This window comes from Chiloscyllium plagiosum, unplaced genomic scaffold (assembly GCF_037043375.1).
Source record: "Chiloscyllium plagiosum isolate Xiang-an unplaced genomic scaffold, Cpla_swu_hap1 HiC_scaffold_4, whole genome shotgun sequence".
Taxonomy (NCBI): domain Eukaryota; kingdom Metazoa; phylum Chordata; class Chondrichthyes; order Orectolobiformes; family Hemiscylliidae; genus Chiloscyllium; species Chiloscyllium plagiosum.
Genome location: NW_028270142.1, coordinates 29,228,998 through 29,242,948, shown reverse-complemented (window position 1 = coordinate 29,242,948; position 13,951 = coordinate 29,228,998). Strand labels below are relative to the sequence as shown.

Here is a 13,951-nt window from a genome sequence, read left to right as displayed (position 1 = left end):
AATGGGGCTAAGATAATATCAAAACTATTCTTGGGTCTTTTCCAAAGCCTTTTTATAATATGGAGATTAGAAATGTGCACAGTATTCCAAATATGCTTTAACCAGTGATGGATAGGAGGTTAACATTTCTTTACTGCTTCTGAATTTTATCCCTCCAGAAATAAATCTCAATGCTTTTTTTTTTAAATTATGACTTTATCAACCACTGGTGCCATTTTCTGTGATTTTTACATACCTACCTCCATTTCATTTAGCTCCTCTACCCAATTTAGGTTATTATCCTTGTTCATGCCGACCAAATGCCATACTTCGCACTCATCTACAATGAAATTAATTTGGCAATCACACATCATTTTGCAAGCTTACTAATATCCTCCAATTTCTTCCTTCGTATAGCTTGATCTTCCAAGTTGTTGTTCAGAAATTGTATGTTTGATTTCAGAGTCCAAATTGCTGAGCTAAATAGTGAACACTGGTCCCAATGTCAATCCTTGTGGAACACTGTTTGTAGCCCCATGTTGATTTTCTCTTCGGTAGCCAGCTTGTAACCCATTTTTCATCTGATCCTGTTCTCCACATATTCTGACCTTTTAACAAATCTACAGAGGAATATCTCCAAAGAGGTTTTTTGTAAATCCAAATATGTTACATTACATTGTTTATGTTTGTTGAAGTCTTTAAAAGAATGCAACATTGTTCTCTCAACACTTTGTTTCTAGATTTCTGACAGGGCATCTTTGAGAAAAGATTGCATCAATTTAACACCTAGTGACTAATTCCCTGGATTTGCTTTATCTCACTTTTTAACAACAGGATTCAGATTGGCTAACTTCTTGTCCTCTGACACTATTCTCTTTTCTAATAGATTGTTATTTACACACAAGAGTGCCACTTATCTCTTCCAATGAGACAAGGAGTTTTATCTTCTCCAAGTTTATTTATTTTACTAATTATTTCCTCTTTTCTAATTAAAGTATCCTTCTATCATTATTTGATTTCATGCCCATTTTGGAAGTTTCCCTGATGAATACATAACAGTAGAAATCACTCTTTTTTTTAATGTATATATATCAAACAAGATGAATGTCTAATTTCAGTAGTGTTCGTTAAGAAGATGGTGTGAAACCACAACAATGGGGATAAACCAGGATAACTCCCTTCTCTTCCTAGATCTTCATAGATGGAATAAATGTTGGTTTCATGTCTCAACACATCAGAAGTCCCTATCACATATAGGAGGTTAATTTACGCAATTACGATTCATCTGCTATACAATGGCCAGCATAACTTGGCAGACAAGATCCAGCGAGGAGAAAGTGAGGACTGCAGATGCTGGAGATCAGAGCTGAAAATGTGTTGCTGGAAAAGCGCAGCAGGTCAGGCAGCATCCAAGGAGCAGGAGAATCGACGTTTCGGGCATAAGCCCGAAGAAGAAGGGCTTCTGCCCGAAACGTTGATTCTACTGCTCCTTGGATGCTGCCTGACCTGCTGCGCTTTTCCAGCAACACATTTTCAGCTCTGACAAGATCCTGCAACTGGCAGGCAATGCAGCTCAGGATCCATGCTATTTTCATGGACTAGGGACCTTCAGGCCAATATTGGGATTACTTTCCATTAACTTATATTCATTGGTATAACTTTTACTACTTCCTAACATGAACTAAAAACCCAATCCTGACAAGTGCTATTACTTTGAAAATCACTTCATCACAATTTACTAAATGTTTTAAAAAGGCGTATACACATTATGTATCCTTATTTGTTTTTTTAAAAATCAGCAAATTATAAACAATTAATTATAGTGCACTATGCAATTCTAAAGAGATGTTTGATGTAGCAAAATCGAAACTTTTGAATGCAGTCAGATGGTTAAAAAACTGAATTAAGTTAAACATTGTAATTTAAATCTGATGAAGAATTTGCATTTCAGAAACAAAATAATAAAATGCAATTAGTGAGCATACAGAGCTGATTCTGCCATGAGGTATTTAAATTACCACAAATGGCAAATTTTGTATTTGATGTCAGTGCAACTGGTTAAGAATTATCAATTTCAGGCTGATACGAATGATATCCATTTGAAATACAGATGTTTTAAGTGGTGGCAACTGCACCCCTGACGTTTCTTGTGAATCTAATTGCTATCGAGAGACAGTGTTTCTATTCCTGATTGTTATTCAATGACCCTGTTTCAAAATACATGATTCAGTAGAGAAGAGAGCCAAAAATAGGATGTTTAATTGTAATGCAGTTGGCATACAACTTGGCAAAACTTAACCACTATGTTGGCAAGAAAGTTATATACACTCATTGTGCTAATATTTTGGAAGTAGCATTAAAACAAAATGAAGAACCTGACATTATGATTAAATCAGAGGATACTCCTATATAAGGATGGAGTATTGTGCAATGCATCCTCTAATTTATAGAAGCATAAAGCTAAGTTTAACTTTGCCACAATGTCTAATTGCTAAACATTTCAAAGGCCAGAATGAGACTAATAGCTCCTACATATATCTCACAGCCAATCAGAGGACAAAGAATAATAGAAAGTGACTGATGCCTTTTTCAAAGTGTGATTTTAAATCTGAAACATGGTACCTGAATTATTAACATATCTCAAAATATAATCAAAACTTGACTCAACTACATTGAGAGTTAAAAGATGCATACAGCAGTGCTGTCAATAGGAACCCTTGCAACAGAGTGCAGCCCATTTTATATTATATGCTTAAAAGTCATGGATATTCAATGTTTCTCTTTAGTCAGTAACTATATGAAGATGCCAGTTTGTCAAAGTATTGTGAGGTTGTCACCATCAGGAAAACAATTTTCTCCCCAAGATGCTGGAAATACAGGCAAAATATATTACAGCTAGATAAGCCCTATATTACAAGCTTATATATGAAGGCTCACCACTTTAGTGAGATACTAGAGAGATGCAAGCTCAATGACTTTACAAGAAAACAATTTAACAGAAATTACAAACTTTTTAAGTATTCATCTACTTTGATTATTTAATACTGTATGATCTATTTACTGTGATTTTACATAGTATGTTTTAAGCAAGTGCAGAGGCTATGTCCCTAACTTTTTGCAACTCAGATGGATGGCCATACATTTGAAGCATTAAAAGCTACTCTCACCCACAAATGCTGCCTCGTGTGTTCATTATTTCCAGTTTATTTTTCTTTTATTTATTACTATATGTTCAGCATCTGCTTTATATGACCTTTTCAGAGTTAAAACTGGTTACTTAAATACCCATATCCAGACAATACACTGACAATATTTCCACCAGAATACAGAGTATTTTTGTCCATTAAAATTTACTCTAACCTTGTCTGCCATACCTGGAACAGAGGCACATTTACAGTCAGTAGCAGTGTGAGAAACAAAGGTGTTGCAAATGATTTCCACAAGGGTATTGTTAACCATGCAAATTCATAAAACAATTTGATACTTAGTGTTGCTTCATGAACTCCCGACAATGATATTAATTTAAATATCGGGGATAGTGAAAGCAAAAACACAAGATACATTGAACATAGTATTACAAAATTAAAGAAATGAAAGGAAGAACTTTAAAGGCCAAAGCCTGTTTTACTTTTGGCTCCTGATAATTTTATTTATATTACACAGGTACCAGCCGTCATTCCGAAAGCAATCCAAGGACGTGAAACAATAGGTTACATTAAAACTGAGTAGTTTAGCCCTGCAGCAAGAGAAGAAAGGTCATGAATGACAGCAGACATAAAATATTTTGTATAAATCAGCTGCCAAATCTGGTAAAAAAGCAAAATTTTATGGATTCTGGAAATCTGAAATAAAAACAAAATGTAGGAAAACCTCGAAAACAAAAACAGAAATTGCTGGAAAATCTCAGCTGGTCTATCAGCATCTGTGCGGGTAAAACTCTGGCAAAAATTAGTTAATATTTTGAACATAAAATGATTCCTCTTCAGTTCCAAAAGATTAAAAAACTTTTAAAAAAATCAATAAATCATTATGACAGATTTCCAGCATTAGACTCAGAAACAGTAATGTATTATGTAGCATCAGAATATGGAGGAATGCAACAAGATGTAAATTAGGCTCAAGTGCATATCTGTATGTAAGCGCTCAGAATCCGACAAATAGATTTGTGGAGCTGGAGGTGCAGATTGTCAGGGACTATAGTGGTGTGATAACTTAAACTAGGTTCAAATAAGATAGCACTAGGATCCAAATACCGCTGGATACTTGGTTTTCAGGCAAGGAATTTGTATTGAATATGGGAAATAATACAGTGCTGGAGAGAGTAAGAGCACATCCTGGACAGGTCAATGGCAGAATCACTTTTGCTAGAGTTAATAAACAAAGATGCCATTACACCTTTAGATGCATTTTGTATGCCACAGAATTTTGGGAAAGAAACAAAGGGGCAAAATTTGCAGAGGAATTGCAGAGAGATGGAAAAAACTATGCAGTACTGATAATGTGGGACTTTAATTGTCCTAATATAGACTGAGAAAATTACATTATAAAAGGCAGAAAGGATAACAGTCTTCATGGTATGTTCAAGTGAACCCCCTCTCTCCCAATGCTGGCCCAATGAGGAAAGAAGCATTACTGAATCGATTCTTGGGAATGAGGTGAGTCAAGTGGATCAACTACTAGTAGGAGAGCATTGAGGAAAAATAACCATTGTCTCATAACATCTGGGATATATTGAGTTAGATAAGGAAATTTCCTGATGAAGGACTTTTGCCCGAAACATCAATTTTCCTACTCCTCAGATGATGCCTGACCTGCTATGCTTTTCCATCACAACGCTTTTGGCTCTACTCTCCAGCATCTGCAGCACTCACTTTTACCTAAATATGGAAAAAGACAACAGCAATCCAAAGTAAAAGTACATAATTGATGGATGGCCAATTTCAATAGGTCTAGGTAAATTGACTGGCAAGTAAAATTGTAATAGATCAATGGTGTGTCTTTAAAGAAATGACGTTTTCAATAATAGTCTCACAGGGGGCAAAGCCAACAAAAGCAACTTCCTATCTTATTAAAGGGATAAAGAGCAAAATGAAACAAATAAAGGCTGTTTAATATAATACAAGTGGTAACCAGGCTAAATACAGAAAGGAAATAAGAGAAGCAAAGGCAAAGAGACAGGGCAAGAGACTGGCAGCTAACACAGAAGAGAATCTAAAAACTTGTTTTTGGCATAAAAATATTTGTATCAAGTGGGCCAACAGAGAACTTAAGACAATCTACACTTGAAAGCAAAGGGCATTGCTGAGATAGTAAGTGAGTACTCTGCATTTGCCTTTAAGCAGGAAATTGATGCTGCCCAAGTTCAACACTGCATAGATGAAACATTTTTAAAAGAGATATTCAAAAGGCTGGATAAGCTATCGATCTGAATCGGATGGATTCAGGGATATGGAGAGAAGGAAGGGAGGAAACTGTAAATTCAGAAAAGGCACAAATTTTAAACAAAAATACATCAGATGACATTATCTAGAAATTATTACCAATGACGTGCTCAAAATATCTTGAGGCAGCATCATATTGTAGAGTTCCAGTCAGGTGTATCAGATACTGTTTTTAATAGCTTATTTTTGTTTCTTTTGCTTACAGTGAATAGTGATATAATTAAAAACGGATCACTGCATTAAAAGGATTGCAAACTGGTTATTTTCCATTAGGATCCAAATATACCAAATAGAATAGAAATATACCAAGATTTGAGGGACTAGGAAAAAATTAAAAATGTATTTCTATTCATTTCAGGTTCTTCAAGATGTATGTGATTGGTGAAGAACATTGTACATTTATAACTCCTCAGATACTGAATAAATATCCACTTTTGGGCTGACAACTGGCAAGCAACATTTGTGCAAAGAAGTGCCAAGTAATGACAATACACAACAAAAAAGATACGAACCATCTTTCCTTGACAATCAATATCATTGGGGTTACCATTTACCAGAAACTGAATTAGACAAGCCATGTAAATACTGTAGCCACAAGAGCAGGTCAGAGGTTAGGAATCTTGGAATGCATAATTGACCTCCTGACTCCCCAAAACCAATCTACCACAAAGCACAACTCATCAGTGTGATGGAATGCTTCCCACTTGATTGGATAAATGCAGCTCCATCATCACTCAGAAAGTTTGACGCCATAGAGATACTCCAGTGCATGTGATTGTCACCACATGCACAAAACATTCACTTTGGCCACCGCTGATACACATTGACAGTAGTGTTTACCCTCTGCAAATTGCACTGCTGAAATGCACAGAGGCTCCTTGGACAGCAAATATATGGGAATACCACAACCTGCAAGTTTCAGCTCTAAACAGATTTCGAAATAAATCATCCTTCCTTCACTGTCACTGGGTCAAAACCCTGGGACTCCCTCTCTAACAGCATTGTGGACCTACCTATACCAAAGAGAGGTTCAAAAAGACAAGTCACCACCACCTTCTCAAGGGCAATGAGGAATGGGCAATAAATACAGGTCTTCTTTTTAAATGGAGAGATAAAAAAAAGCTACAAATTACAAAATAATGTATTTGACAAATGATAATTCGACATTTCATGTTAAGATAAAAGCACTGTGAAAGAGGGGTCACAAAATACTATTTTTCTTAAAATTTCCGAGTAAAGAAACAAGAAAGAAGGCATTAACTTGGTATCATCTGTGTAGGTTAGACATTATCCCCGTTCCAAAGGCCTTTTACTATAAGTACGCTTCCCATAAGGAAAACATTCCGGTTGCACTCCGGAACAGTAAAAAGTATAGCAGTGAATAATGTAAAGCTGCAATATTTTGCTTCGATTTGAAAGGATGGAAGAGACACTGGAAACCATCCACAAACAAGTAATCCTACCGGAGCTGCTCCCCCGTGATTAAAACCTCCGCCATGTGCTCAAGATCAGCAGTTTTCTTCTGCACCGCGTTCCCGAGCCCTTCCATTTCGAGGAATTTTCTAGGAATGCAGTGCCTTGTGGAAACGAAAATAAACTGTTTTATGTTCCAGCTTAAGAAGAGACCAAAAAAGCTTTGTTGCCAACACTTCCACCACGAATGAGTTCAACGACAAAAACTCTTCAATATCACGCAGTACAGTTACAACATTGTCGGAGAATTGCGGGGCGCTCTTGTTACAGAATTTCGATTTGGTTTTAACTTGAACAAATGTTTACACAGACACCAACAAAGGAAATCATGCCACACGTTTCTCAACTGCACAGAGCCGCAATTTTCGCGTAAACACTCCTGAAAGCTCAATTAACCCCTCGCCAACGAGAATCAACCCCTTCTGTTGAAACAACTGGTCAGATCAGCAAGAACTTTCCTCCTCCGAGGCCTATTAGTCACTGCAGTAGTTCCATTTCGTGTTCAGCTTGCCCTGAAGAGGCGTCCGAAGAAATGTTAATGACATTCCGGATTTCATGGAAGAATCCAGGGACAATGAAACGCTCAAATAAACAGAGACAGAGCCCAACTGCAACGAATGCACGTTGGCGAATCCTCCATAAAGTAACTAATCCATCACGCTCCAAATTCCACAACATAAAACCAACATGCAAATACCCTCATCCTTATATATCCCGAAGTCAAGTATTTATGCGGTAATGCCTTTGGTACAAAGGTTGACGGGTGCACTTTGGCACATCAAATGCCAATTCTCACCTATGTCTGTATTCATCCCTCGGCTGTCAGCGTGCCCCCACCCCTTTTCTCCTGCAGCCTGAAATCATAACACATTCAGGACATTCTCGCCAATTCATTTCGAGCCTGGCTCTGCTTTCTTTTTTACCTTCTGCTGGAATAAAGGAAATGGGCTTGCAATCTTTGTGCTATCTCTCAAAGGGAAGTTTTCGAGCTGCTTCGAGAACCCAGTTCCCGCCTCTCCACTCTCCACACTCCACTCTCCACGACCAGGGTCCACTCCAGCGGCTCGATCCGAGCCACATATTGGCAACTGCCCGGGAGCTGCGTCAGCTGCCCGCTGAGGGCGGGGTGCGAGCCTTCTGAACCTCTCCCCCTGAAACGTTAGATTTATTGTTTCAAAACAAAAAAATCCAGATTGTTAGGTGTGAGTGCAGTGTCATCAGGAGAAAAAAAAATTGTAGCTAAGCCGTATGTCACCCCAAATATCAATTAGCGTTGATACAAATTGACAGTCCGATTTACTGTCATCTCTATCAACTGATATAGCCAAAATGATTTCCTCCAGCATCATTGTTTTTACTTATATTACACATTATAAGAAAATGTGTTGAGAATTATGTTGCATTTTGTGCAATTATTAGAGATTATGGGTATCATTGATTTTAGAGGTTGTATGTGTGTCTTTATTTATTGATTTGTTTGTGGGATGCAGAAGTCGCTGGCTGGTCAGCATTTAATGCCCGTTCTGAGCTACTTTTGAGAAGGTGGTGTTGAGCTTCCTTCTTGAACCTTATCAGTCCACCTGCGGTGAGTTGACCCACAATGCCATTAGGGAGGGAATTTGACCCAGCGACAGAGGAGGAATGGCAACATATTTCCAAGTCAGGACAGTGAGTGGCTTGGAGGGGATCTTGAAGGTGGTGATGTTCCCTTGTGTCTGCTGCCATTGTCTTTCTAGATGGAAGTGTTGGTAGGTCTGGAAACTGCTGTCTGAGGACTTTTGGTGAATTTCTTTGGTGTGTGTTAATTTTCTTTACTTTTCACTCTGATGTGATTTTGGTGACATTGATTGGAGGTGCCAGTCCTCCGTCTGGAATAAGGCTCCTCACCAAGTTATCAATTCCATAAACTTGAATTCATCCAAAATTTTTCCCAACGTACCACATTTCCTTCACCCGCTGACCTCCCTGGGTTCGGAGTCCAACTCATCTCATATTTACAATCCCAATCTTCACAGACTTGCTCAACGAGGGTAACCCTACAAGAATCTGCACACAGCCTCCAACATTGGGAGCCATACCTTCCATTCAGCTGTCTGGATCCTAAACTTTGGAATTCCATCTCTGAAACTTTCCACCGCTCCATTTCTCTCCCCTCATTTAAAATACTCAATATACTCCAGTTCTTTGATTAAGTTTTTTGTCATCTGTTCATCTCATTCTTTGAATTAGTGCTGCCTTTTATGTAATTATGGTCCTGTAAAGCCATTTGGGACATTTTCCCATGTTAAAGGCTCTATATAAATGGAAGTTGTTGGTGTTAAATGTGGAAAACATTGCAAGCCAAATCTGAACTTTCTCTCACATGCCAAAACACTTCACTTCTTTGTGAACATATAAATTAGGATCAGGAGAATGCCATTTGACCCATCAAACTGATGAGGTTATAGTTGATCTTCCTGAAGCCTCAACTGCACTCTCATGCCTACCCTTTCTACCCTTGGACTCCGATCAAGAATCTAACTCCGGCTTAAAAAATATTCAGTAATCCAGCCTCCACTGATCGTTTGGGTAGAGAATTCCAAAGACCCTCTTAAAAAAAAGATTTATTCTCATCTCTGCTTTAAATGGAAGCCCCCTTATTTTTAAACAAGATCACTGAGTTCCAGTCTCTCCCATAAGAAGTAGCCTCACAATATTCACCTTGTCAATTTCGTTCATTTAAAATCTAAATTTGGAAAGGTAGGGAATACTGAGCAGCCCTCCTTCACCTTGGAATACAAAGGTTAATGGGAACACCTTCGCCATGAGTCGAGTCTTCTGATCTATTTTCTCAGTGCTGCCTTCTCATACTACACCTCCTCTTAGATCATTGTTTGGCACCAGGAGGGAAGTTGACATTTCATTATTAATTTAGTTATATTAATTGATTATTCTAATCTTATTCAACTTAATTGTAACCAATGTAGATTCAATACTTTAGTATCATGCCAGTCTGCTCAGTGTTATTTGACAAAGAAATGCACCACAAGATTACAAACAGAATGGAGGTAATACAGAAATATTTTAGAATTACAGGACAATTGGTGGGTGGCCTCTTCAACTCATTTCCATTATCAGACCAAAATTGTGAGAATGTCTGAACTTCAAAGTTGAATAAGAAAAATTAGCATCCTTTCACCCCTTTCAATTCTTCATCGTTTCTAGTTCTGGTGAAGTGTCACTGGATCCAAAATGTTAACTCTACTTTATCTCCACAAATGCTGCCAGACCTCCTGAGTTTCCCCAGCAATTTTTGTTTTTGTTTACATTAGTAATTAGTGATCTTCTGCATAAGGTTTATTTCGTCTTGAAACTATAAGCAAACTTTCTCACTATATGCTTTAAATGTTAAAATTTAGTCATAAAAAATCATTCCACACATCCACAACCACAGAAACAAAACAAAAACACCAAACAAATGGCCGCCTAAGAAAATTATCAGTGACATGTATCTGATTTCATGGGAACTTGCACTCATAAAGTGAAAACTGAGATGATGAGCTCGAGTGTCGATCATTCAGTCCTCATTTCAAGCATCTCCCTTTTCCCAAACAAATAAACAAAGAAACTATCATAAACTACCCTCTTATCTAAGCAATGAGTCATAAAAGTGACAATAACATACTGTAATGAAAAGGATGGGTCCATGGATACTTGACACCTTAAGTAACCATTCAGGAGATACTGGGAGGTAGCATTAGTCAATATTCAAGACCCTTAGCCAATTAGAGATTGATCACCTATCTCTTAAACCAATTACCAATGGGCCTTGACGCAGAATACAATGAAAGGTCAGTTATGGCTTATACAGAGTTATTAAGCAGCAGCTTTGAGTAACCATGGTGCACACTAAGTTTGAAAATACTGAATTGGAAGCAGAAGATACAGATGTTTTGGAGAGACCCTGAAATGGTATATCCATCCATCCTGAATCGGAAAGCAAAGTTTGGAGTAAGCTTGTGAAATCGCTATCCTATTTTGATAAGTATAAGTCAAGTAAAGTTTTCAGAGTTACTACACCAGACTGTCTCCTGTTCCGTTATTAGTTAAAGTCTCAAATGAATAAATATTGAGATGTGAGTTTAAATTATAACCCAGCATTTACAATTAGGGTAGCCAAGTACATGTAAGGGAAAAAAAAGTTGTTGAGAATATAACAAAAGGAGCATGAAATTAACAAGAGAAAGACAAAAAGTCAGTAAAATGAAGTTATACATTTCATTGAAAAAAGAGGGATTTTTATGCCTCTTCTTGAGCATAGTGTACTTCAAGCTAATTAATCCAATTAAGGAGGTTCTAATCTTCAAAAATTGAGTCATAGGGATATACAGCATGGAAGCAGACCCTTCGGTCCAATCCGTCCATGCCGACCAGATATCCCAACCCAATCTAGTCCCACCTGCCAGCACCCGGCCCATATCCCTCCAAACCCTTCCTATTCATATACCATCCAAATGCCTCTTAAATGTGGCAATTGTACCAGCCTCCATCACATCCTCCGGCAGCTCATTCCATACACGTACCACCCTCTGCGTGAAAAGGTTGCCCCTTAGGTCCCTTTTATATCTTTCCCCTCTCACTCTATACCTATGCCCTCTAGTTCTGGACTCCCCGACCCCAGGGAAAAGACTTTGTCTATTTATCCTATCCATGCCCCTCAAAATTTTGTAAACCTCTATAAGCTCACCACTCAGCCACTGACGCTCCAGGGAAAACAGCCCTAGCCTATTCAGTCTCTCCCTATAGCTCAAATCCTCCAACCCTGGCAACATCCTTGTAAATCTTTTCTGAACCCTTTCAAGTTTCACAACGTCTTTCCGATAGGAAGGAGACCAGAATTGCACGCAATATTCCAACAGTGGCCTAACCAATGTCCTGTACAGCTGCAAAATGACCTCCCAACTCCTGTACTCAATACTCTGACCAATAAAGGAAAGCATACCAAATGCCTTCTTCACTATCCTATCTACCTGCGACTCCACTTTCAAGGAGCTATGAACCTGCACTCCAAGGTCTCTTTAAATCAAAGAAGAAAGCCTCGTAACTAAAGCAAAATTTGACTCAATTTCCAGACTTTTCATTTCTATAATTGAAGCAATTTTAGTAATAAAGTTTCTAGATTTCATACTTGAACTAAATTCTGAACTACATATTTAATCACAAAAGATGCATTGGTTACAGTTACAGAATAAATCGTCAAGAGGGCTGTAGATATTTCATTGGAATTTTAAGAGTTGCTCCAACAACAACAACTATTAGATAAGCCTTAAATGGTTATTTACCAATATTAATATGCCTGTGAGCAAAATTAGCATACACCTCAGTTTGATAAACTAATACTGCTTAACTTAAGAGACATCAATATTGTAGGAGATATGACATTGAATCACTAAAAGTGTTGATTTTCCAATTTTTTTGTAGCTTCTCCAACAAGAACCATTTAAGCCCAAGAATAACTTGGCAACTGAAATGATCCCATGAGTAATTCTAACTCTGACATTACTAGAGAAGAATTGTTTATATTTGTCAAAATGATAATTGCCCTTGCAATCTCCCTCCATCCCCAACCAGCTTGAGCTCTTCATCAGATTTTCAGTTTTGCTATTGGCTAAAAGTTCTGTCATAACCTTCTGCCCTGGTTGGGCTGTGGGAGAGTATATTTGTGTTCCAAGAACAAGTTTCAAAGAGCTGAAGAACAGTTGGATGCATATAATAAGATGCAGAAGTTCTGCCACAGATGTGTCTGAAGCAAAAGATGAACTGATGCAGTGTTCTAAATGGAACCACAGACATTTGGTGTTAACTTGGATAAGAACTGAAAGTGGTTGTGGTAAATATTGTACAGACTGTATGTTAAATTCATGATGTCTGTTATTTTATTTGATGACAGTGTTCAATTAGAGCTACCTGCTTTTGACTACATGTATCAGCACCAACCTTGATATGGCAGAGAGGTAGTGCAATGTCAAAATATCCTGCACCTCTTGAATAGGACATGAACTGTTGCTGGGAGAAGTGACATGACTTCAGTGTGAACTGAATCTATGCTGTAAGACACTGGAGACCTTGGGAGAGGAGGAAAAGAAGAGAGGTGCTTTGTATTCACAGAGAGGTAAGGTGTTGTTCAGACATGTGCTCAGGAGTAACATTCCTTGTAACATTTTTTTCTGTTCTGCCACCACACAGGCAGAGGAAGTTGGCACTACTGACATCAACATTGTCAGCTTAAAGCCAGACACTGATGCCAACTCCCACCTGCATTACCCTACCATACCGTACTCACCCCTAAGGAACCCTTATTACTGTTCAATCCACTTGGCACCTTGCACTCCAATTCACTTGATATTCTTGACACCTGGCTGTGCTGATTTGCTTGGACTCCTACTGCCTTGCCACTTCAGTGACTGCCATTCTCCCCTCTTTAGTGCTCTGATTGACACCTTAACTTGCTATCTCCCTGGTCGCTCCACTACCAACAACCTCACTGCCTCTCCCCCACTTGTTGCCTTGCTTCCTCATTCCTGGGTGAACACAACACAGCACAACTCAAAGTGGGTGGCAGCCAGAAAGCTGTCAAGAGTTGGGCGCACATCTGTTTGGGGTGGAGCAGTGAGAAACTCATGACCCCAGGATTTGAATTCCTTCAAAACATTTGCAAAACATTCATGCTATTACTCCAATTTTTAAATTTGGGCACCTGATTGTTGTATTACTGGCAGTGATATTATAGGCACCTTGACTGGGTGGGTGAAGTGTGCAACCCCTGCAGTTTTGATGGTAATACATTAAATGTTTAAATCAATGTCCCCTTAAATTAATTTGATTTAAATTAATATATGCTTAGTAAGTTAAGAAGGCCAACTTGTGTACAGCATGCATGGGGATTTTCATGTTGTTATGCGGCTGCCCAAACTTGTAGAAAACATTACTCAGGAGGCATTGGGAAGATGTCGTGAACTTACATTGCAAAAATGAGACAAGAAGTTGTGGGTTTCATCTTGCACTCTTCAGAACCAGGA

The 13,951-nt window shown here is 38.3% G+C and overlaps 1 protein-coding gene across 4 annotated transcripts in view; it reads right to left on the bottom strand.

Moving 5' to 3' along the window:
- Positions 1–7,675, bottom strand: part of deptor (DEP domain containing MTOR-interacting protein) — a 123,203-nt gene extending 115,528 nt beyond the window's left edge. The window contains exon 1 of one of the 4 annotated variants that reach the window (XM_087986056.1): positions 6,884–7,675. In XM_087986056.1, coding sequence (XP_087842182.1) covers positions 6,884–6,969 — 86 coding nt within the window. In that variant the 5' untranslated portion in view covers positions 6,970–7,675. The remainder of the gene's footprint in view (positions 1–6,883) is intronic. The other 3 variants (XM_043688971.2, XM_043688968.2, XM_043688967.2) reach the window with 3 other exon arrangements.
- Positions 7,676–13,951: the final 6,276 nt, after the last annotated feature.